This window comes from Arvicanthis niloticus, chromosome 3 (assembly GCF_011762505.2).
Source record: "Arvicanthis niloticus isolate mArvNil1 chromosome 3, mArvNil1.pat.X, whole genome shotgun sequence".
Lineage (NCBI taxonomy): Eukaryota > Metazoa > Chordata > Mammalia > Rodentia > Muridae > Arvicanthis > Arvicanthis niloticus.
Window position 1 is genome coordinate 45311674 of NC_047660.1, and position 25850 is coordinate 45337523.

Here is a 25850-nt window from a genome sequence, read left to right on the forward strand (position 1 = left end):
TCTGTATTGACAAAGTTAATGTTAGCAATGTGCAAAGTTACTTTCATTTTTTTTTTTTAAAGGGCCCTAGATAGAAAAATACATTTCTTCTTATTTCTTCCAGTTTTCCAGTTTTGGTGCTATCTGCCTTCTGTTAGGACCTTGTTTGTTTTGCTTTTTTGTTCCTCTTGGACTTACTATATTTACCGATACTGCTTTTAAGTAGGGTCTTATAAGGGATCTGGATGCATGCAAGCACAGCTGGTAGAGGACACACGTGATCTTGGGTTTGGGGCAAAGCATTTTGACAACCATATGAGCGTTACACATTTCTGGCTTGAAATAAGCGTCGCCCCAGGAGAAGCAAAGATGATTGGTTTGTAGAGAGATAGTTTGTTCTTGGAAGACATTGATTGATGGGCGGCTCGTGGCCAAGTGTGGCGGTTTCCTAGCCGTTAGAATAGCATAAGAAAAAATAAACAATTGGAAAATGACTCTAGTATGATCAGAGTTTCTAGATTTTTTTTTTTTCAGTCCTAGAAATTAAGACCAGGCCCTTGGCACATGCCAGGATTGTGCACTACCACTGAGCTGTGTCTCCAGCCCTAGCGAGTATGTTACAGAAAGTAAAGGTGTGGATGAAATTGTAAAAATCTCAAATGACTAGCCTCCTAATGTAAGAAAGTAGGCGTATATAGCCAAATCTGGGCTGTGCATCAATACCCATAATCCCAAGCTCTGTTCTGGGAGAAAGGAGGTTACTGCTGTTGTACCTCCCCTGACTCATGGCTGGCTACAGGCTCTCACTGGACAGTTCTAGAACATTTAAAAAGGTTTCATAACTGAAACCAAAATGTGAATGAGTCTCCAAAGATTAATAGCCCTTAGAGTGTTGGCCCTCTGTAATTTAGTTATCAAATTGATTCACTGATTTCTGATGCATTTATAGAGTCCAGCCTAAGCTCACCACGTCACAGATGTCTTGAACCTGCAGTGTAAACCACTCAGGTTCTGTGGAGAGATGAAAAAGAGAGTATTTAGTTACTGTCTCGGTTCTTAAAAAAGCATTAAAATACACAATTCTTCTGTAGTTAATTTGTTTCTAAATAACAGATGCATGTCTACATGTTGAGCTTTGTCTAATGTGACCAGGAGTTCTGGGTGAATTGTGCAGTTGTATCAGCTAATTAGCTGTTGAGAAGGGGTTGGCAGAGGGTATGAGGTGGGCCTTTCTGCTTTCAGCTGCCTAAATGATGGTGTTCTTTCCTTCTGCCGCCATGACCCATTAGCACTCTAGGCTGCAGGCTCACAGAACTGTTAAGATTAAGGGTATTAACTGCATGCAGAGTGTGAGCAACGAGTACTAACACTCAGTTTTTATCCTTCTTTTCCTTCCATGCGCCATCTCCCATCCTCCTCCGATATTTTACATTTGAATTTAAACCCCATGTAACTAAACCCACTTCATTTCCATACGAACCTCACGCCACGTGTGAAATGCTGCGGCCCCTGGGTTTCCCCTGGTCCCTGTGCAACTGTCCGCCTGGCTCTCTTGCTCTCCTGCAGACCCAGCCCTCATTCTCCCTCCTGTCTCCTTCAACAAACTTACACAGGCACAAACATGGGACAGCTCTAGCTACCGTGTTCCATCTGAAGGAGACAGTGACAATGGTAGGTGCTTTGTTGTCTCTTCTTCAATGTTCGTGTAATAAGCCTGTGACTGTACTCCACAGGTCTCTGTGTGTACCTGGAGACAGGATATATTGACCTGCATGCTCCATACTCAGGAAGCCTCTGAGGCAACGTCTAGACAAGTGCTTGTGACCTGTTGCCTAACAGCTAATGATGTGACAGTTGATTTGCCCCAAGGGTGCTGACTCTGGGGAGGATTTTTTTCAATACTCTCTTGTCTACCTATTATGCTTGGGGTTTGGTTGGTTTGTCTGCTCATCTACAAAGATTGAAACTCATGCATTTGGGTTATGTCAGATTGTTTCCGACCCCATAGTAAATGCTTTCAGAGTTTGATTTTTAGAGTGTGGGTGTGAGGGTATACTCCTGTAATCTCAGTGTAAGGGAGTCTGAGGCAGGAGGATAGTGAGTCTGTGGCCACCTGAGGCTATATTTTGGAGTGTTGCCTCAAAAAATAAGGTTGACCTTTTATTACATATGTTTACAAGATGGGGCTTTAAAGGCAATTTAAAGGTACTGTGGCTGGTTCTAGAGTTTTGCACTGAAAATAATGTTAACATTAAGAAGTTTCTAAAAATAAAGAAAAATTACTTTTCCTGGTTTTTTCAAAGTTTTTCTTTTTGACTTATACTTCTTTTGGTGTGAAGTCACTTACATTAAAGGATACTGAGTTAGTCTGAAAATAATATACATAAATGTTTAAAAGTTGAAAACATGCAGTCAGTCTTAATAAGGATATTTTAATTTTATATCATTAAATATTTCAAGTAGTCCAAGATAAAAATAAAATTATTTAGATCATATATACCACATATACCCAAAATCTCTGTTCTGGTTTAATGCTGGTTCAGAGTGTAAACATTTTTATAAACCTCAAAATACAAAGTGATAGAAGAAATACTGAATGAAACTGAGAAATAAGGTGTGAGGCACAGCCACCATGCACACGTAAGCTGTTGATGTAAGTTGTAATATGAATTATTAGCTGTGTGTGATATCTGTGATGCTCAGAGAATGTGTACTTAGAATACTTGCCATGATCTCTGGTTAAGATTCAGATAAAATTTTTCATTTATTAAAGAATAATATAAATTCTGGTGGACTGAATGTACAAGAAATATTAGTATTTTATAGTTGTGTAAAACAGTGATTCTCAACCATACTGATATGGTGACCCTTTAATACAATATTTTGATGACCCCCCCAGTCATCAAATTATTTTCATTGCTGTTTCATAACTGTAATCTTGTTTCTGTTATGAGTCATAATGTAAATATCTGTGGTTTTGCCAGTGAGGGACTCGTGTGACAGGGATGTTCAGCCCCCAAAAGGATCACAACCACAGGTTGAACACTGCAGGTCTAAAATTTTTTCACTGAAAATAGACATGATTTTTTAAAAAGCAATTATGACACAAAATTTCTTCCTCATGTCATCCTGCTTTAAATTCTGGGTGCCGACAGAGGAGGAGGGCTAGAGAGAAACGTTCTTGCTAAGCTGTTCTTTGGTTTGAAACCAAAAGACCAAGCTATGAAGAAGTGTTTCTGTTTTCTGAAATCCTGGCTACTATGGGTGTAATGTTCTTTACTGAAAATAAGGCTGGTATGAAAGATTCATGTGTGAGGTATTTCCTTAGGAGTAGTAGCTGATCTGGGCAGGGTCTAGAGATTTTTAAACAGCAGAATTTCTATGCTGGTTTGTGCCTGTGAGACAGAGATCAGGTAGGAGGTCTGCATCCCAGGTCTTTAACTGTCTCCTGTCAGACAAATCATCATTCATTGTACAGGTGAGGAGCTGATGTGTGAGGCGCTGGGCCAGGCCTTTATTTTATTAAAAATTCTGAGATGTCCACAGCCAATAATTATTATGTACATTTAAAAACGAAATAACCTTGCATTTATTACATGACCTTTTAATAACAAATCGGGGGCTTTAGCACACAGTACCACAGCAGTAATAAAAGGATTGTTTTCAGTATTCCCCTGGATCCGGCAACCATGTCAGATGTTTTTGATGGTTTTCATTCTTTTCTTTATTTGTAATTTGTCCAAAGTGTCACATACCTTTTCAGTCCCCGAGCATGAGACTTTGCCTTGTGACTGCAGTGTTTTCTAACTCAGCGGAAGAATCTGTGGCATAAATTCCCAAGTAGAAAAGCTGAGGAATTTAGCCCACTCCCTGTGTTGTCCTTAACACTTCCATAGAGACAGACTATTCTGCTCTGTAAGCCTCTTGGTGTGTCCAGAAATGCTTATCTCCACAATTGTGTTGTTTCTTCACTATCTGATGCCCGCAGCTGTCCAGCCTTGCAAACGAGATAGTTTAGACGGCCATAACGTTTAATTATTAACTGTGTCAAACTTGGAGTATTCATCCCATTGCTCATCGCCTCACTTTGAACACAAAAACTTTTCTTTTTATTTAAAACCCTTCCGATGTTTTGTTCCAGACTGAGCTCATTTTAAAATTCACCATTATCTTTCTAACATGGTCTTTAAAGAGATTAAAAAAAAAAAAAAAAGCCAACAGGCTGGAAGAACCTTGAACATGTGGATACCCACAGTTTCTGAAATCAGTCTTCTAAGAGAGACAGCATGGTGTGGAAAGTCCATCTGTGGCACTGCCTGCCCCACCACAGCCTGGGGTACCTTTACTTCCTGAGAACCCATCCTCTTCTCCTGCCCTAACTCTTGTCCCTTCATTTGTGTCTTCATCTTCCCCTTTCCCATTTACTTGGAAGTAAAAAACCCGTCCTGGCCTCTCTTGAGGTGTTTCTGCCTTTCATTCATGGTGAATTGGTGGATACCACTCAAGACTTACTTAAAATTGATCTTTATATAAGAGTGAGTGAGTGGACATCCATCTTTGGCCAGTTTACAGACATCTTTGTTTCCTTGGTGATGTCAGTGTAGCACTGGGGTCTTATTCACCTCAGTACAAAAATAAGGACACTGAGGGTGTGGGAGGCTCCTCAGGGTCTCTCAATTCTGGTTTCATATTAGAATGTCCGGTTCTATGTTCAGAGCTAGTAAGTGAACACTGACATAGAGTCTAAGCATTTGCCTCCTCTTTATGTGTACATCATAGACAGAGATGCATTGTTTGTGTGCACACAGACATGTGACTTAAGTAAACTGCTCAAGATAATAGAGAGGAAATTTCAGCACTTAAAGGTCACTAAATGTACCTAATCCAGAAGGAAATGGATGAATTCATTTGCCTGATTTCTAACTCCTAAGAGCTGAAATCTAATGCTTGTATTTGTCTCTGTATCCGTGCCCCTGCATTTGAATATATTAAAAGGCACTCTAGTCCACTTTTGTAACTTCCAAGGAAGAGGAAGCTAAGTTTCAAAACCCTGTGTTTCCACAAAGAAGCTATTTCCTTTCATTTCATGCCAAGTGCATTGTTTTTGTTTGTTTGTTTCTTGTATTAGTGAAATGGTAAAGTTTACTTAGTATGCTTTTAGAGCTGTGAGCTCTCTTTGCTTAGCTTGGAGAGAGGGTTTTGTGTGTGTGTGTTTTGTACCCCTGTTAAGGGCCTCCCTAGGCTAAGCATGCCTCTAACATACAATCAAACAGTCTCTGCCATTGTGGAACCTAAATTTGGAAGTTAATGTAGTCAGCATTGGGATTTGTGAGAAGAGAAATTAAGAAATTAATCACCAGGAGAAGGTCATTTCTGCAAAGATGATCATCAGATACTTACTCCTGTCTTTCCTGGGAGGTTTTAAAACGCATGTTTCATTGACTCATCAATAAACGTGTGTCTCAGCACACAGCTTTATGGGATATGGTAGAGCATGCAACTGGGCTCTTGCAGAGTCCTGTGTATAACGGGGTAATACAGAGTGATGAGTGCTGAGAAGTACACAGATAATTATCTTTGGGCATTCACAGGAAGTAGAGATGATGCCAGCTCAGGGATGCAGTGAAGAGACCAGTGACTTTCAAGGTTGGAAAGATCAATGGAGCCCTCTATACACCTGTAGCCTCCTCCTTCACAGGCCATGTTCAGAGATTTGTCTCCTGCTAAGGGAACTATAGCCAGCAGGTCTTACATTCTGTTGTAACTGTTAGTGACTTGCCCCCTAATCATTGAACAGCAAGGGGCTCATTCTTCCCATTTCTCAGTCATCTGCTCTACGTTACCGTTACCTGTGCACAGGTGTGCCCATGTGTGGACACGTGCCCACTCACACAGAGAGCTTGTTTTCCCTGCCTTTTCATTTATATTTAAATGGGATGGCATTGAAAAGCAGGTGCTAACAGTTTTTAACCTTGTTAAGTAGCCTCGAGTTAAATCTTTAGTCTTGAATTGAGCACTGAGCTTGTGAAACGCAACTGTAGGGGTAGGAAGTTATTCTCCCTGGTGTCAGTTTCCTGAAGATTTGATCCAGAAGGAAGTAAGCTGGCCGGCTTATTAACTGAAAGAATTTCTTTAAACATTTTCAAACAATCCACAGTAGTTATAATTAATTATATAATCTTAGTGTGTATGTACATGTGTTTCTCATTTCTAATCATTGCGTGCACATTTGAAATATTTGTTTTAAAATAGAAACTACAGCTGAGAAACCTTCAACACTTGTCGATTGCTTGCTAGTCACAGAAATATACCCCGGTGGGCAGTTCTGCTTTTTTAATTTGCACAGGACTTTAAAATAGACAGGCATGCCAGAAAATTAAGAGCCAGATCTGATAGTATCATCCTGATATTCCTTGCGGGACTCTGCTAACATACATGCTCCAGTGTATGCAGTTAAACCAGAGATTGCCGGTCATTTAACTTCCTCATATTTTCATATTCGGAATGGAATCATCCAATAAAAACATTTTGAAAGTATTAAGCATGCCGTATTAGATAAGATTTTTCCAGAATAAAGGCAAAAGGGAAATGACTTCCAAAGCAAACAGCAGGTCTGTTAGAGTAGGTTCACGGTGCCTCTTGGTGACATGTGTGTGCACTGCCTAGCTCTGTCCACATTCCTTGACTTTTTTGGTAAATTCAGTTAACATCTTGGTGAGGTGAGATTGCTTTTAGGTTTTACATTGTGTTTTTCTTGTATTTGCTGGGCTTCCATTGGCAGGTGTTTGTGTGCTCTCCCAGGCTTCTAGTTGTCCAGTCTCCCTCACGTTCTTTTCGGAGCCTGGCTGCCCCATCACCTCACCCTTCTTTCACCAGCTTTGCCTCTTTCCTTTCTTGTTCTGATGTGGTCTTACTTCCTGCAGGCCTTAGCTCCTATGGGGCCTTGGTGAGAGACTCCTGTGACAAGCCTTTGGTTTTTTTACCAGTGACGTCTTGGTTACCTTCCATCCTAAGACTAGGGCACAGATTCCTTTCTGTGGCTCCAGAAAGCTTTGTGCGCACATGGTCAGCCTCATTCTCCATGAACTGTCAGTCAAGGATGGTATCAGCCTCATCTTCCCAGGCATCTTCTTGGTTCCTGCATCTTTGAACACACTTAGAAAGAAAACTGGAAGACAGAGATGGGTATAGTCTCACAGCACTGGGTAGTTAATTACAGGAAGCACACACAGGGCATTTCTCCAAGTGTTATATTTGCGAGCCGTACTTACTCTTTAAAGTGTGATAAACCGAGGTCTTGTAAGAAATGGCCAAATGAACATTGTAGGTTCTTTGTATTCAGCACTGTTTCTATGACCGTGGCTGCAACTGCCGCAGTCCAGTGTCCGTGCCCCTTACTGAGAGTGGTGGTTTCTGACATGGGAGTTCTTTGCACAGACTGTCCTACCACCACCTTCTAGCTCCATCTAAAAATCTACACACAGGAAACCAGACCATCCCACTCCCCAACAGCTTTGTGTCTTCAGGCTAAAAAAATCTCTAGTAAGAAAAACTTAATAAGACTCCTGCTAAAATCAACACACATCTCCTCCACTTTTTGAGGCAGGGCCTCATTGTCTAGCTCTGGGTGATGTATATTCACCAAGGTGGTCGTTAACTCAGCGATCCATCTGCCTCTGCCTTCCAAGTACTGGGTAAAAGGCATGTGCCTCATGCCCAGCTACTAAAATCATTCTTTATGTGTAGAATATCTTTATTTGACTGTAAACCCACTTTCATTTATGTAATTTTCATTAGCTTACATCTGTGAGGGTTGCAGCATCACACAGATTCGTATCCACTGGCCTTTGCAAATAGATTGATTTCAAATTTGGCCCAAACTACACCACTGTTTCCTTGGGCCAGAGTTATCTTTCCACAGATTAATTCTGGTCCTGTTTAGTTTGCCTCTGGGATCCCTCAGATTATGTTTTTCTCTATATACCTAAGTATATCTCTTACCTAAGGAGACTTCAGTTTCGTCTCCAGCACACACAAACCTTCAACTTTAAGAAGAGCTATGGTCTCAGTAGTTACTGAGACCTCCCTTACAACCAGCAAAAATGTCTGTGCAAACACAGCCTTCCTAATCCATTGGTTTTTAGACATCCTGTTCCTGGCATGCCTCCACACGTGTGAATATGGTGCAAAGCCACATGTAGAATATATTTTAATCATCCTAACTGATGTCACCACCTAGAAGGTTAGAGCATATTATTCTTGTGAGTTTTTTTTTTTATTTTATTTTCCATTTTTTCATTTGTTCTGTCCTGTTCTGTACAGTGCTGGGTTTAACTTAAAAAGAGTTTTATTTATTTTTATTTTATGCATATTAATGTTTTGTCTACATGTATGTCTGTTTACCATGTGTATCCCTGGTACCCCCAGAAGCTAAAAGGGAGTGTCAGATTCTCTGGAACTAGAGTTAAAGATAATTGTGAGCCACCATGTAGGTGCTGGGAATTGAACCTGGGTCCTCTGGAAGAGCAGACATTGTTTTTAACTGCTGAACTATCTTTCAAGCCTCGAAAGTATGTATTTTCTTAATTCCTTCAGATGAAGCAGTGTTTTCAGTCACTGCTCTGTAGAAAGTCTAAGGTGGTGGTGAAGTCGCCTCTAGTCCAGCCAGCCTTTTGGACAGTTACCTATGTTCATCTGTAAAGACCTGACTCCTTGAACATCTGGCCAGTGATGGGATAGAAGGCAGAATATGTGGTCCCACATGGCACCAATTCTAGTATCTCACTATTTGATCAAAATTACTTACATTTAACGAAAGATAAAACATGATTAGAATACCGATTAGAACAGAAGGTAACACTGAACACGAGAGAGATGGTGCTTTTGTCTGAGTGACAGCATGGTCTCATCTCCACCCCAATGAGATTCATCTCTCAATTCAGTTTATTGTCAACTCAAACCCAGCTCTTCAGTGCACACAACCTTGAATAACTTAGGAGATTCTTTCCCTTAGAGCATTCACACCCAGATCTTGCTATGGATCTGGAATCTCCCTGTGTCAGTGAATGATAAATAATCTGGGATAAGTAAATAATTTGTTTAACTGAAATAGGAATAGCCCTGTGTAGTAGTACAGATTGATTTCCGTTTCTGTTTCTATTGCAGTGTTTCTAAGACCTCAGAGAAACTTGGAATCTATAGACCCACAGTTTACAATTCGGAGGAAGATGGAGCAGATGAGAGAAGAGAAGGAGCTGGTGGAGCAGCTCCGTGAGGTACTGGGGCATGACATGTGCCTGAGTGTGATGTTCAGAATCCAAGCAGCGCTCTGTGTGGGAAAAGCTGGCCAGGAAGCCTTGTACACACTCCCAGTTTCCATTCTGCAGTTTTTAATTTAAATATTTCAACACAACCGAGTGTATCTGTATACAGAGGTTTTTTAAAAAAAAAAATACTTGAAGATATTTAATTAACGTGAGTGTTTTCCAGACATCCTCTCTATGTTTGGGGTGTGCATATATGTGTGTGAGAGTGAGCATGCATGTTTGTGTAGTGTGCACATATGTGTGGAGGCAAAGAGCTGACTTGAGATACTCCTCAGGTGCCATGTACAGTTTTGGTTTTGATTCAGGGTCTCTCACTGGCCTGGACCTTGCTGACTAGACTAATCTGGCTGGCTAGCAAGTCTCAGGATCCTCTAGAATTCACTTGCCCAGTGGCTGGGATTACAGGCATACATGCCATGCCAGACTCCTTGGGTCCTGGTATCACTCTCTCATCTTTGCAAATACTTTCCTTACAGAACCATCTCCTCACCTCCAGACATTCTTACACTTGTCCCCTCACTGAGAATAGTGCTTGTGTTCATACATACTTGCAGCTGTGCTTAACACTGAACTTGCTTCGGTGCCAATAGCAACTGGCTCTTTCTGCTTCCCATCCCCAGAGCATCGAGATGAGGCTGAAGGTGACCCTACATGAAGACCTGGGGGCGGCACTCATGGATGGTGTCGTGCTCTGCCACCTGGCCAACCACGTCCGTCCGCGATCTGTTGCCAGCATCCATGTCCCCTCACCAGCCGTTGTAAGTACAGATAGAGGAAAAGAGGCATAAAATGGGGTCTGTTTGTACAGAGTTGTTGGTTAAAGATGCCAGTGGAGTCTCCAGGAGCCTGACTGCCTGGACGGTTTCCATTAGACCCCACATAACTAAAAGAACAGAGAGCAAAGCAGGGAGTCTGAGGAAGCAACATTTTCACAAAAGGGAGACTATTTTCAAACAAGTATGAGAAAGACAGAAAAGTAACTATCTGAGGTGTGGAGTTTAAAGAAGTTTCTGTTTGATGTGCTGGGTTAAAGGCCATAGAACACAGAGATTTGGCCCTCACAAAGGGGTATTTAAACACTTAGGTCTCTTGAGAAGGCTGTCTGGTTGAGGGCTATTTCTAGGTGGACTCTTTCAAGCTTTTCTTCTCAGTAGGGTCTCACTCTATATCCACAAGAGCTGCCCCTGTGCTTGTAATCCTCCTGCCTCAGCTTCCCTGTTGCTGGTTGGGGGTCTCTTCTCTTTCTTGTTTATTGGGGATTTTACAGTAGCTTTTGAAGATAAACAAATGTATAAAGTATCCTTAATAACCTGCCAATTAAGGCATCATTCAGCTGGTTCTCTCCTAGGGATCAAATGCAGGGCCTTTGCTTTCCCACTGAGCTATATCTTAGCCCTACCCTTGTCCTAGACACCACAGAGCCTTCGACAGGTGAAAGAATGCCATGGGGGCAGTTTGTGATCCTGTGTGCATGCTGGAGGAATCAGAGATAGTCTTGTCTTTGAAGCCCCTAGGGTTACATAAACAAGAGCAGAAAGAGTTTATGTAACAGATTTGGTGCATTAGGGAGATCTGAATTGCTTAGGGCATAAGATGTGAGGTTGGATTGAGATTCCAGATCTGTGTCTCAAAGCTGTGGGCAAGGTGCATCCTGTCTTTAGCTTGCTACGCCCTTCTCTGAAATAGACCTGCTCTTGAAAAGATGAGATGAGGTATTGGAGAGACGGGACACACAAATGTGGGCCACTGCTACTGTCAGTGTTTATACATAGCAGAGCCACTAATCTCAAGGTACCGTTTGGACCCTGTCATCAGAGTGTTCGGTGACCACTTGTGTGAAGTCCCTGCCCTCCCCCGAGCTCCAACTAGGGCATGTTTTTATCCTGCTTCGTTTTCTCTTGACAGCAGAAGAGTTAGCTAGTGGTCTCAGTTTCTTTTCTATAATATTAACACTGATTTTTTTCTTTTAAAAGTTTGACCACATTTTTTTTCCCCTCAGAAATATGATGATGAGCAATGTGGCTTCTCTTTGAAATGTTTCTCTGGCAATTTCAACATAGGACAGTGAATTCTGTCATTCAACACAGTGTAGTGGCCTAAAGATTTATTTATTTATTTATTTTCTTATTTATTTCCTTCATACCTCCCTCCCTCCAACCATCCATCCTTTCCTCTCTCCTTCCTTTCTTTCAGCAAGGTTTGTCTATGTAGCCTTGGCTGTCTTAGAACTTGCTTTGTAGACCAGACTGACCTTGAACTCAGAGAGATCTGCCCGCCTCTCTTGCCTCCAGAGTGCTGGGATTAAGAATGTGTGCAACCACTGTCTGGATAGATTTGTATGTATTTTTTAATTCTGTTTTGGATGTATGCACATAAGCACAGGTGCACGAGGATGCAGAAGAGGAAATTGGTTCCCCTAGAGTGGACTTGTAGGTCTTATGTGCTAGGAACTGAACTTGTGTCCTCTCTTAGCCACCAAGTCTGTGTGAGCTGTACGCCAAACTGTCAATTCTTTTGCCCAGTTTAAATGAGAGGTACTGGATTCCCTGGCGTCCAAATGGAATGTGCACTGTCACCTTGTAAAGTGTAAGGAGACAGTAAGAGTCAAAAAACACTTAGGGTTTTATTTATGTTCCAGGAAAACACAATTCTTTTAAAAAAGAGCTTCATTTTAATCATTCTGTTTTAATTGGAAAAATACAGGACACAGTGTTTGGCCAGATAAAATAGCAGAAAAGAGGAGAAAACAGATGATTCCTTTCTTGCCATCTGCAGACAGCATGCTTCTGCCATTGCCACTAATGTGTTCCGTACATTTGTGCTTTTGTGTTCTCCTACACACTATGTAGTAATGTCTAAAATCTGTGAGAGCCCAAATCATCTGTCATCAGATCCTCCCTGAACCATTATGCTAAAGCTTCTAAATGTCCACTTACCAGAAATCATCCTGTGAGCTTCTTGAAGTGTTTTTGTTTTTAAAGTTCTCTCTCCCCCCGCCCACCGTGTGTGTGTGTGTGTGTGTGTGTGTGTGTGTGTGTGTGTATGCACACACTTGCTCTGGTGAATGTGCAGAGGTCAGAGTATATCTTAAAGAAGTTGGTTTCCCTTCTCCCATTTGTATGGGTCCTGGAGTTGAACTCGGGTCATCAGGCTTGGCAGTAGGTGCCTTTACCTACTAAGCCATATTGCCAGCCCTAGAATCTGGCTGGACCAGGAGTGCCCATTACCCTCCACAGTTCTGCTCTGACCCATGAGAATTTGGTTTCTTTGTACTTTCCACAGTAACTTGTCACCAATAAGAACTATCACATGTCACACCATACCCTCTTTGAGCTCGCTGTTTCCAGCTACATTAGAGCTGTGTGGCCCAAGGTCGTATATCTTGGTACCACTGTTGTGCACTCAGCACCGGTAATGCAGCATGAGATAGAAGAGACAGCCAGTACAGTTACATCTGCTCCATCAGCGATGCTGAGGGTACCTGTCCTGTCTCCATTGCTGCAAGCATTAAGTGTTCTGGTCTTCCATTTCACGAGCCCCATAGTGTGTGTGGTTTTTGTTTTTGTGTTCTGTTTTGTTTGTTTGTTTGTTTTTGTAATGTGGATAGAGTCATTGCCATTCTCCATGTACTGAGAATTATCCTTGGGGACAGGGATTAGTTTCTTCAGTATTTCAGATTGTATTTCAGGCTGTAAGCAAAACATTGGCATCCCAATTGGTCTAATTAATGTGAGTTTTGATTCCTTGACCAATCAGTTCGCTCTCACATGGCCACTTCCTGCTGTTAACACGATGAAGTCTTTATTATTCCTATTATTTATTATCATCATTATCCTTATTATTAAACACAGTTTCTCCCTTGGAGAATTTGGGCCAGCCATACTTCTTGCTTTCCTCTTTAAGGAAATTAATGGTGGAATATTGAAAAATTGGTAGAAGTGTTTAAAATTTACCACTGAAGAATTTTCCTGCATGAATCAAATGTCCCTGCTACCCATCTCCTCTTTCCTGAAGTGAGGGTCCGTGCAGCAGTTGGAAGCTTTGGGGTCAAATCTACTATTTTTAGTGGTTTTTGTTTTTGGGGATTTTTTATTTTTTTATTTTTTTATTTTTGGTGAGGAGACAATTAGCTTTATGGATTTTAACTTTTGTATCAAAATACACTTGTTGGAGAAAGGTGTTGTCTATGGTGTATTTTTAGGTGAACTAAAATGGGTTATCTGACTGTATGGTCCCACAGAATTCTGTGTGTTTTTGTGTGCACTCACACAGATACTTAGACTTAGAAAACCTAGCATATGTGCATGTTAGCATATCAACATTACATGCTGTGTGAATTTAAACAGCTTTCTAACTAACATGCATATGTAAACTCCTGTGTAGGCACACACCCCAAGAATATGAACCACAGTATTAAGTTTTTCGTCTCTAGACAGATGTTTCTAGATAGTTTTTTATCTTAATAATATGTTGTTTTTGTATGTTTCCATTTTTAGCCCAAACTCAGCATGGCCAAGTGCCGGAGGAATGTGGAAAACTTCCTAGAAGCATGCAGAAAACTTGGCGTTCCTGAGGTAACACCAAACTTAGTTCAAATGGCCACATTTTGATAAAAAATGTCAGTCTAGCTGTTTGAACCATTGAATAGACATCTTTTTGTTTGTTTGTTTTATATCTTTCTTTTTTAGTTTCAAGAGATACCTTCAAATAAATAACATACAATTTCTAAACTGAAATTGTCCTATTGCACTGTCATTAAAGTGGCCTTACATGTCTGTTCAGTTCTAAGGAAAAGGGGGAAATCATTTAATGATATGAAATATGAAATTCCAAATCTGATGGAAAAAGTGCTAATATCAGTGAATATAGAGTAGCTAGGAGGAGCAGATCAGAAATGGGCGGCTTCCTTAGCCTTGGCTGTTTTGCAAAACCCACTAATTGCTGGATTTCATTCCCAGTAGATGTGTATTTTAAGGTATGAATCAAACTAATGTTCATTAAAAATACAATGATTGTTGTCATCAGTGATAATGATGCATGTGCCAGTGTAGTGTGCCAACTACTGACATTTTCAGTTTAACCCTGCAGTCTGCTCTAAGGCCGTTTTGCAGTACTCTCTAGCCTGCCTAATTATACAGTCTCCTTTTTTCCTGTCCCAGGCTCAGTCCCACTGGCCTCCTCAGATGGGTACTTGGAGCTTTCAGAGACTTCCCTATTTAATTTAAGATAAAATGACTCCAGGATTTAGGCAGCAGCTGCACAAATTAAGATGGTCTTTGTTGCTATGGTGAATAGAAATGAGAAGTACATTTCTTGTGGCTACTTTGTTTCCTAATGATAAAGATAAAGTAACTTAAAAAGCAAACAGTTAAACAAACAAAAAGCCAAAAAACCTCTTCTGAGAGACTCTGAGTTCCTGAATCACGTTTCAAAGTATACTACACAAGGTTATTAAAGTCCTCCCAGCACCCCTTTCTTCCTAACCCCCATTTTCCTTTATTTTTCCCTCCCTCTTACTTTGGCTTAGGGGGAGGTTAGGAGGGTTCCAGTGTTATTTGAGAAAAGGGAGAATATATTTAAAGTGTTCTTACATCAAACTGTTTCAGTGAAGAGAAATTTACCAATTCTGTTTGTGAAAAACAAAATCTAATTTTTATATACCGGCCACAATGTCTTGGTGATCACTTCTGCTTTCAACTCTGTCCGTCCGTGCGTCTGTGTCTGTGTTGTTTGAATGGTGTACAAACATCGTGGCTTCAGATATTTGTGGAAATACAGTTTTCCTGATAACTCGATTCTAGCATGGGCTAGTGGTGGCCCCATTGTGAATCAGAACTCTTCAAGCCAATTTCATGTGTAAATCACTGGAAAGCCCTCATGGATTGCGAAGGAGCATCCTTGTCACTGTCTCCTGGCTTACCCTGGGACAAATGGAATGTGAATGCCCCTACTCACTTTCTATGAGAAAAAAAGAAGGAAGGAAGGGAAATGAGATTCCCATAAAAAGAGCAAAACATCAGAATTTCTGGATTATACCCCTCTGTGGTGCTCCTAACAGTGTAGGCAGCTCATAATTCTCAAGAAGGGTGAAGGCAAGTGAGTAACACTCACAGAATTCCATGACCCAGTTGGCTATACTTAGTTATTTTTAATGTCATAAGTGATTTTCAATAAGCAAGGCATACATGAGTGGAAAACCAGAACTCCCTGATTAGAAGGTAGTCTTCCTGCTCGACTCACAACGGAACATTCTTGTCTCACAATGTTTCCCTCAAGGGGATGACATGAAGTCCATCTGTTCTCTAAGACCGCATTAGTTCTGTTTTGCGGGAGAATCACTGTTTGGAACTACAGCCTAAAGTCAGCGTACAGTGTGTGTACAGTTTCTCAGGTACATAGGGGTATGTGCAAGAGCTGAGCAGGTTCAGTCAAGCGATTGCATGCGAAGTCCAGTGACAGGGTGGGAACAGTTTTTACAATTGTTCTTACTTTAATAGTTTATGCCATATTTCATAAGTCTCCATCAGCCTTTGATATTTGCCCCAAAGTTGGTCAGTGTTTGTGATATCTTTATGTACAGTTGAACAGTTGATCCTCAGATCCATGTTGTGGGCTGTTGATTATCCAGGAAATATGTTTGTGTGGGGTCTGGTAAGGCAGCATTTCAACTCACTAGATGAATAGTAGGGGGTGTGGGTGAGACTGTCATGTGGCCTGTCAGACCATTCCTGTCAGTAGGCTGGGAAGAGTGGCTCTGGGCTGGCCTTTGTGCACACATGGCTTCTTTGGTAGGCTAGATTCGAACTGTAGACAATATCAGGCAACAGCGGTACCCTGTGTGGGGCTAAGACTATGGGTTGTATTTGCAGCTGTCTTTGGTGTCTGTGTAAGTGTCACCTTGGCCTTGCGGACAGTGCTTTATGGGCTCCTAGATCATTCACAATACAGTCTTTGTATCGCCCAAGTATCTGAGTCTGGTGAAGTCTTAGGCCCATGAAGCCATGTATACATCTGAGTTTCCTTGGCTCTCCTATCCTCTGGTTTGCATGTACCAGGCTCCCTGTTGGCTATCATCCCACATTTGGACTACTTTAGGAATATTACTGATAGTCTTTCAGGTTGAGAGGAGTTTTGATCGTTGAAGAATCAAAGATGTCATACAGCAGATATTTATGTGGTTCAGTGAGAATGTTTTCACCCAATTTAAAATAAGTAGCCATGGCCTTAGGACTTGGTAGGAATAGCCTTCCTTTAAACAGGGTGCCTGTTTAGAATGGTGCAGGGGAGTTGGATCTTGGATCAGAAAGGTACTTTATTTTCACAAGTTGAGACATTGACCAGTCATCAGTGGATGTGGGCACATCGTCAGGCAGTGGCTCTTCTTGCCTCATTGGCAACCTGGTCCCATCAGGAGGATGTGAGGCCACTGGTTTTCAATCCCAGTTCACAAGGACAGGCCATTTAGGTCTCAGTTTTTACACCAAGTGGAGTTAAGAGTGACATTGTGAATTATGTTCAGAGGTTTTCTTCTTTTTAGCATCTTTTAGTAATTGAGCTTGAGTTTTGTAGTGAGATTTTTTCCAGTGAAATAGTAAAAAAAGCAGTCCTGTATCTCACATGGTGCGAAGGGTCAGGAGGTTCCACAGATGTAATAACTGATCAGAATTTTGCTATCAGATGGCAAATTGAAACTATAGTTTTGTTTCCGCTTTTAGGAAAAATGAATGTCTTTGTTTTCTTCGAGTTTGTCTCATTTGCCCATAAATCAGTGACTTTAATATTCACTTTAAATTAAAACCAACAGTTCTCTGAAGCGTGGAAATGAGATTCTTGGCATGATATTTATTTTCCTTCTGTAATCTTATTGGATAGTTGTGTAGTTGGAGGAGGAAATACGAGCTGGCAGGTGTATTATTATACTGACTTGTAAGTTCATGCTTTAAATCAGCTCCTTTCTTTTTAAAGCTTTCTTTTTCTTTTTAATTGTGAACACGTATGTGAAGGTTCAGGGTATGTGAGTACAGTTGCCCACTAAGGCGAGAAGAGGGTATCAGAACCCCTACGGCTGGGAGCAAAGGGCAGCTCCATCCCTGTCAGTTCTTTTCTGAGTACCATACCCTGGCTCGTGTGAGCATCCTCCCTCTGGTGTGGACCTTGTTCCTGCCCTTAGTCAGTAAGTAGCCTTCCAACCTGTCTCCATGCAGCTGAAAATAAACCATCTTAAAATCACCTTTTTATTTTTATTTTATTTTAAATATAAGGACAGTATAAATTTTATTTCAGGTATATTCATTTAGTTTAGGTTTTTTTTTTTCCAATATGGCTGGGCACCTTTTTTTGTTGTTGTTGACAATGACTTAAGTGTAGAGAAAAGTTTTACAATAGAGACCCAATTTCTAATAACAGTCAAATTGCATGTGTGGATAAATTAGCTTGACAATATTAGAGCTGCCCTCTAAATCCATAAAATTGACGATTCTTTATTGTATATTTGGAGAGATCTAGAAATCCTCCCATCTGTCTCTTCACCCTTAGTGACAGTGCCTGTTCACTAAGTCTGGGTTTTATATTTTTAGAGCGATTATCAATATACTGTTCTGTGGTCATTTCAATAAAAATATAAGCATGTTGACTTTTGAAGTTAGATTATCTTTAAGTAAGCACACTACCATTTTCTAACTAGAACGTCTGCCCGGATATGATTAGCTCTTAGAATGTAGACTCTGTGGCACTAGTCGGGTCCTAGCAGAGTTTCTGTTGCCGTGATAAACGCCATGACCAAAAGCATCCTGGGGAGGAAGGGTTTGTCTCATCCTACAACTCCCAGGTAATGGTCCATCACTGAAGGAATTGTGGGCAGGAACTGGAGCCGAGGCTGTGGAGCAGTGGTTCTCGGCCTTCCTAACCCTGCAGCCCTTTAACAGTTCCTCATGCTGTGGTGACCCCCAACCATAACATTATTTTCATTGATACTCCATAACTATAATTTTACTACTGTTAAGAGCCATAATGTAAATATCTGTGTTTTCCAGGGTCTTAGGTGACCCCTAGGAAAAGGTTGTTTGACCCCAAAGGGTTATGACCCACAGGTTGAGAACCATTGCTGTGACAGACCATTGCTTACTGGCTTGCTTGTTCAACCTCTTCTCTTCTACGGCATAGGCCCGTGCCCCCAAGGATAATAAGTGGACTAGGCCCCAGTACACCAGTTAACAGTCAAGAAAATGCCCCTCAGGCAAGTCTGATGGAGGCAATTCCTCAACTGAGGTTACTTCTTCACAAATAGACTTAGAAGCCACCCTCCGTCTACCCATGTCAACTTGCCACATAATCATGTGACCTTCTCTTGTCCCCCAAATCTCCTGCTAATATCACAGGATAAAACATAGAATAACTTTAAAACTCTCACAATCTTTAAAATTTTTAATGCTTTGACAGGCATGGTGGTACATGCCTTTAATCCCAGCACTCAGCAGCTGGAAGCCTGCATATGTTTGAGTTTGGTCTATATAACAAACTCCAGGTGAACCAGGGTGATATAGATTAATCCTGTCTCAAAACAAACAAGACAAAACAAAATTAAAACAACAACAACAAAATTTACTTGAAATGTCAATTTTTTTTAAAAATACAAAGTCCTTTAACTGTAGGGGCTTATAAAATCTAAAGTAAGTTATATGCATTTTTTTTTTCATTCTGAAGGGGAAAACTGAGGCACAGTTACAATAAGATCAAAACAAAACCAAAGTCTGTGTAAAAAAAAAAAGCTCAGTGTCCAGTATGGAACTCACGATCTTCTGGTCTCCAAGGCTCAGGCAGCCCCACTTCTTTGGTTCTGCCCTTTATGGTGCATACAGCTTGTCTCAGGCTCTGTGTGGCTTCAGTCCACGCCTGCCACTGTCCTTGGCAGCCATCTTGTCATTCAGCACTTCCGATAGCCCAGGGTTTCCACTGCAGCTAAGGCTTCATCTTCCTTAGTGGCCTCTCACAATGACAAGCCTCAGCTTCTTTCCATGACCCCTTCAATCTTGGAGTTGTCATTACCACTGAGGCTGCATCTTCACCCATGGCCTCTCCTGGTCTCTTTAAGGGAGACCCTGCCCTTGCCACACAGTGTCAAGTCTCAGCCGCTGTCCATGACACCTTTATGCCTTTAAAACCAGGACCATACAGGAGACTCTTAGATATTATTTTCTAAGTTCTGCTGCCAAACTGGTGTGTAGCCCCTGAACTGGACCACAGGTTCCATGTGCTGACCCTGAACAGCACTTCCCAGAAGACTTCACTCCTGTGGTGAAGTCAATCATAGATGATTTCTCAGCCCCAGCTAACCAGAGTCAGTTGTCCCAGTAAAGCGAATCCTTTACTTCAGTAGTGCTAGTATCTTGTTGATCACAGCTGATGAGACACCACAGATTCTTAATTTGAAATAGCACATGACTAGTCGTGATAGCCTTTGAGGGAATCCCAGACTTCCTTCTGAAAGATCACAAGTCAGGCGTCCATCATCAGCAATGTTCTTAGCATCATCTTTCACATCCCCGAAGTAGGTTATTGAGCTCTCGAGCACTCAATGGCTTTCCTAGTCAAAGCTTCAAAACCCTCTACCTTCCTCCCTCAAAACAACCTAGGGCATAAAAGCCTCATGGTCTGGTTCATCACAGCAATCCCCCTCCCTGGTACCAGTTCCTGTCCTAGTTTTCGTTCTGCTGCTGTAATAAACACTGTTGCATTGCTGTGAAGAGACACCATGACCAAGGCAACTCTTATAAGGGAAAGCATTCAGAGATTTAGTCCATCCCAGTGGAGAACAGGACAGCATTCAGGCAAGCATGGTACTAGAGTAGGAGTTGAGAGCTACATCCTGATCTGCAGACACGGAGACAGAGAGAGAAACAGATTGCCAGCAGCAACTATCAATATGCTTTTGTCAGAGCAGAGAGTCCTTCACAGCCAAGGGTGGGACAGAAAGCCTTTGCCGACAGCTCAGCCGACAGAGGTTAGTAGCCAGAATATGGAAAGAGCTCGAACAAAAACAGAACGCTAAAGGAGTAAGAAGTTCCATGAATGAATAGGCAAATAAGTGGAGGAGGAGGTCGTTCTCAGATGTACCCATGGCTAATAGATACCTGGAAAAAAAATGTTTGTTGTTCTTAGCCATCAAGGGACCTTTAAAACAAAAACCATCGTTGTCAGAATGGTTGTCATTAAGAAAAAAGCCAAATGAGCAAAGATGCCAGTGAGGGCGGAAATGGTGGTTACAGCAGCAACCATGAGGGTCGGCCACTCCTCAGAAGCATGGAAAATGTCTGTGTGACCTAGCTATGCTGTTCCTGGGTACAGACTTGAAGGAATCCAGGCCAGCATTTCACAGAGATACCCATACTTGAGCGGGAGCACTGTAGGCTCCGGTGGGCAAGCTTAGAGTCAGCCTAGGCGCCCATCAGAGACAGTTGGCAAGGAAACTGTGAACCATCTGCACCATGCTCTTTGCCTTCAGCAATAGAGTAAAACAATTTGATGTTGTGTAGGGAAATGGATGGAACTGGTGGTCATCATTTTATAAATAAGCCAGACTTAGAGAGTGATGGTATATACACATACACATACACATACACATACACATACACATACACATACACATACACATACACATACACACGTATATATCATATAAACTAACACCTAGCAAAAGAACATTGATAAATAATTTAGCTGGTGGTGCTGGCTCAGGAGGCAGAGCTCTGTGGTTTCCAGACTTGTCTAGTATACGTACATTTACTGTATATATAGTGAGTTCCAGGCTTGCTGACTCTGCCTCAAAGGAGAAAGAAATCACTTATTTTTTTTTTTTTAGACAGGCAGACATCCAGACTGTCTATGAAAACTAGGCCTGCTGCCAGATCTGTCTCTCTTCTGTGAGGGAGCCCATCCTCTTTGGAGAGTCTGAGTCAATCCTTACTAGCAATTTCAGTCACATACTTGTGTTTAAAGCTTATTTCTTAGACTCTGCTGGTTGTGATTTTTTTTTCTCCTATAGTGGGAAATTAAATCAACATTGCTTCAGATGAGTTCTAAGTAAATTAACTGTTTTGCAAATGTTTTCAGTCATTACGAGTATTTTGTAAAAGAAAAAAAAGCAAAATGAGGGTGTGTAGCCTCTGCAAATCTGCTTTAGTGTTTTCTGATTTAGTTCTCAGCGATAAAAGTGCTGTAGCCTCAGGAAACCCCAGTTCTCTTGGGAATTCCCTTCGTGGTTAGTGTCACTGTAAGGGCTGACACTGCAGGCTGTTGGATACTGAGTTGGAGACTAGTTCTCAGATGGCCACGGCAGCCTGCCACATTCCACAGTCATTTGCCTCAATACCAGACTTAGTCCTGATTGTTTTTTTTTTTTTCTTAGAGATCATAACTTAACCTGAGAATTTAACTTAACCATAACCGGAGACTCTGGGTTTATCTGCTTTAATTAAGCCTAGCTTCTATGACATAGTGAGATTGTTTCTTCAATGAAAGGGGTGGTCTGAGTCCTTTACTTCCCCAGAAGTAGACTTCTGAGAGTGCCCACCTCACCTGAAGAAATACCCCTCCCAAATTGCAAGGTAATCTGAGCCCGGCAGTGCTACTACAGAGCTGACTGGTGGTGTTCTTTGGTATTCTTGCTTGGCGTTTGTTTTGTTTGGATTTGTTTTTTGACAGTCTTGTTATGGATCCTGGGCTGGCCCCAAACTCAGCCTCTCCAGGGCTGGTGTTATAAGTGAGCACCACCACCCTGGCAACGTGTCTTGCTTCTACCATGGAAATAGCCCGAGAAAGCCACAGTTCAGTTTGTGTTTAAGTCTCTCATGTCTGCTTTTTTAGACATTACTGGTCAGGTACAGCATCACACTAGAAAGTTCTTCCTGCAGTAGGAACCTTCTCCGTGGGAAGGAGCTATTTCCCATCTATAAATCCTTGGCCAGCGTCTGCCCCCAGTAAGATCCAGGTGACTTGTGGCTGTTTTAATTCTTGGGAGGTCTCTTAATAGTGGTATCTTGGTTCTCTGAGATTTACTGTGAAAACGTGTGAGATTGGGTAGATTTAACATGATTTGTTAATCTTAGAATCTCTTTTGTTGGTGCTGGAGAGATGGCTTATTGGTTAAGAGAGATGGTTTATTGGTTAAGAGAGATGGTTTATTGGCTGGAGAACCTGAGTTCTGTTCCCAGCACCCAAGCCACAACAGTCTAACAGTCTGTAAATCTTTAAATTGTCTTTTGGTCAGAGCATCTCTGCCATCCTAAAGGAGTTTCATTATCATCAGACCACCAGGTATCTTACCTGAGGGTATCAGGCTGAACCCAGAGGATACAGGCAAGATGAGCCCTTGGATTCAGAATAGCCTTTCATTTGAGATTGCTGTGCTTAACAAGGAAGCTACGATAAAAGGCTAATACTCCAGCAAGGTATTTAAAAGTATATATACATATAATATGCATTTTAAATGCTTTGCTCAATTTGGAAACTGCATTTGTGAAATGTGTCACAGATACCGTCAGTCTTTAAGTTGAAAGCAAAACACAACTTATCTTTCTTACTGGCTTATCAGTTATAACCACTGTTAATTTTGAGCTCCATGATTTTAAATCCTGGTTCAGACCCGGTGGTAGTTCTCAAGGTCAGAGGCAGGCAGATCTCTATGAGTTCAAGGCCAGCTTGGTCTACATAGCAAGCGAGTTCCAGGCCAACTCCTGGTTTGGAAACTCAATGCATACAGAAGCGGAATCCTGATATCTGTGTGCTGTGAGAGCTGCCCAGAAGTCTCCACACGTAATTAGGACACACAAGCTTCACAGAAGTGGAGCTAAAATATGGAGGCAGAGGCATCCTGCCATTCTTGAAGAGTAGTGAGAAGGTTTAGATAATAACCTATTATGTGCCAGGCTTTTCTACTGCACATCTCAGAGGCCTCCTTTGGACTTCTCTGTTATCCCAGGGCTCTGAAGGCCAAGCCTGGAGCCTCTTGAATTTGAGGCCATTCTGAACCATACCATGAAACCTTGACTCCACAAAAAAAGAAAAAAGGATTGAAGATGCAACTTTAGATTTTGTATTTTCCCCCTTAATAATGTTTAAGCCCTAGGGGTGATCAATGAATATAGCTCATACTTCTGTGCCACTGGTGAGCACATAAAACCACTTGACTATTAAAACTGCTCTTATTCAAGAACAGTGTGCACATTGCACAGCATGCTATGGTGTGGTGTGACTGTCCAGTTTACATAGACCACACTGGAGACTCTCTTTTGTCACCGACTTAAGAACTTGAAATAAGGGTTGACGCCTGCTGTTTGCTAGTAACCAGAAAAAATGTCTGCTTCTTTCCAGTTGTTCTTCCCTGTGGTGTTAATTGTATGCACTGTCTCTTTCTGTTCTAACGGCTGCCCTCGGATTAGGCCGACCTGTGCTCTCCGTATGACATCCTGCAGTTGGATTTTCGTCACATTCGAAAGACTGTTGACACTCTGCTGGCACTCGGGGAGAAACCCCCACAATCAACTTCTGCCCTCCGCTCCAGGGACCTTATAGGCTTCTGTCTTATCCATGCCCTCCTTATAGTACTGCTCTATATCGCTTACCGCTGGAATGCTCTGTCCGCCTAACTCCTGCATGCGCATCCGAACGCTCTGCTCTGGCACCCTGGTCTGCCCCAGCTCCTCCCTCCATCGGAGCCCTTGCCTTGCAAACTCCCATCCCTGTCATCTCTTCAGTTAGCTCTCTGGTTTTGAAATTGAATATTTATAAACCAGATTTTTTTTCCGGAAGCACAAACTTTGTAGACTATAGTTCCCACTGGGTAATTTCTTGCATTTAACTGAAAAGCAACAGTGACAGCAAAGCCTGTCAGACCATACCTCACGCTCCGTCACGCACATGGTGTGGGCAGCAATGCTGCTGTGGTTCCTGCTCTCTCCCATGAGCCTCTACTCTGTGCAGGAGTAAAGAGAAAGAACCAGGACAGGAACAGGGTGGGTTTAGCCTATGAGAGTTTTGATACTTGATTCTGGTCCTAATTCAGGACTAGCAATTGAGCTGTAGAGGGATTGCCTTGCAAAGAAAAGAAGCCAGCATTTGGGTCCAGTATGATTTATAAAAATCTCTAATGATACCATTGTTGACCAAGCTGAGAAGTCTTATCTGGAGAATGACTGCTTTGCTGGCTGGTTAGTTGAAGTCCTCCCTCTTTGCTGCAAGGGGGTGGTGAAGGGCACCCAGGAGGATTGCCACAAGTGTCCACCAGAGCACACCCTCCATGCCTTCTGTGCCCTCTGCAGGCATATTCTGGGGAAGTGCCTTCCTGTTCGAGCGCCACCTGGTGGATTTGCTTAGCCTGCTTTTCCTTTTCGTTAGGTCTGTTCTGAAGCTGAGAAAAGGAAGGGTTTTATAGAAAGGATTTCTATTTTTGCATAATGTGATGGGTCATTTTACTTTCTCGATATATTTCATAACTGCATATCCAGAATGTGATGGATTTGACTATTCAGTTTCAAATAAATCTATGGGTCTTGGAACATTCTTAGCACCGGGGCCTTGGGTTATTGTAGCAGCAGCCTATAAGATCACTCTTATTTTAGACGAGTATTTTCTTCCCATTTACTTTGAATGTTCGTATGGCCTTTGATTTCCAATAATATTAATGATCTAACTGTTTGTTTTTAAGTCTATTTTTAAAGGCTTGCATCAGCCTCTCAGCTTTTTGGAGCAAAGTGATTTTTTTTTTTTTGATTAAAGAAAAAAAAAAGATAGATTCTAATGTCGGCCCAGATCTCACAGAGTCCTGGATGCCATTTTACAATGTGAGAAGGCCCTGCTGCAAGCCCCAATCACATTGTCTGCTTCCTTTTATATCCTATACACTGCTTGGGAAGATGATGGAGTTGATGCCTTCAAGATAAATGTCTAGTTTGCTGAAATATGAACGTTCCTCAGATATGCTGCTAAGAAGATTATCATATTTTTCTGAACATATTCATGAGAACATGGGAGATGAGATTCTGAAAATACTCCATACGTGAGGGTTATATTTATAAAGATTCTTTGCTGCTAAATCAGATATGATTTAAAAAAAAAAACAGGAAACATTCTTTATGTTGTAAGATGTTAGATTGTCTGAGCGTTTTCCTCCCAGCTTTGTGTTGATGGTGAATACAGGGTACGTGATGTGAAGTTGTGTCTGAATAGCCACAGATTTATGAATCGCCTTTGGTGCTATCTTGTACTTTTCTGTAACAATAAAGTCTCTTTGTACAGTGTCTGGTGACCACCCAGAGCCGTAAGTTGCTTAATAAACACAATTTGGGTGATTAATCTGAGCTTTTCTTTTCTTGGCTCATTGGTACGTTTATTCCTGGGTGCCCAGAGTGGCTCTTGGCATTTCCACCCAGCTCTGCCATGTGTGGGGACTTTTCTTCAGGGGTCACCACAGTTTGTTTGTTTGTTTGCTTTCCGTCTTCTTCATGGGGAGAAAGAGGAATTTGAGAAAACGAACTGGGTTTCTGGCTCAAG

The 25850-nt window shown here is 41.7% G+C and overlaps 1 protein-coding gene across 6 annotated transcripts in view; it reads left to right on the forward strand.

Moving 5' to 3' along the window:
• The window catches only part of Lrch1 (leucine rich repeats and calponin homology domain containing 1), a 181432-nt gene that overhangs the window by 147548 nt on the left and 8034 nt on the right, over nucleotides 1–25850 (forward strand). For 2 of the 6 annotated variants that reach the window (XM_034498763.2, XM_034498764.2), the window contains 3 exons: nucleotides 9145–9254; nucleotides 9926–10063; nucleotides 13802–13879. In XM_034498763.2, coding sequence (XP_034354654.2) covers nucleotides 9145–9254; nucleotides 9926–10063; nucleotides 13802–13879 — 326 coding nt within the window. Of the gene's footprint in view, nucleotides 1–1545; nucleotides 1651–9144; nucleotides 9255–9925; nucleotides 10064–13801; nucleotides 13880–23740; nucleotides 25651–25850 lie in introns of those variants that run through there. The other 4 variants (XM_076930728.1, XM_076930730.1, XM_076930731.1 and 1 more) reach the window with 4 other exon arrangements.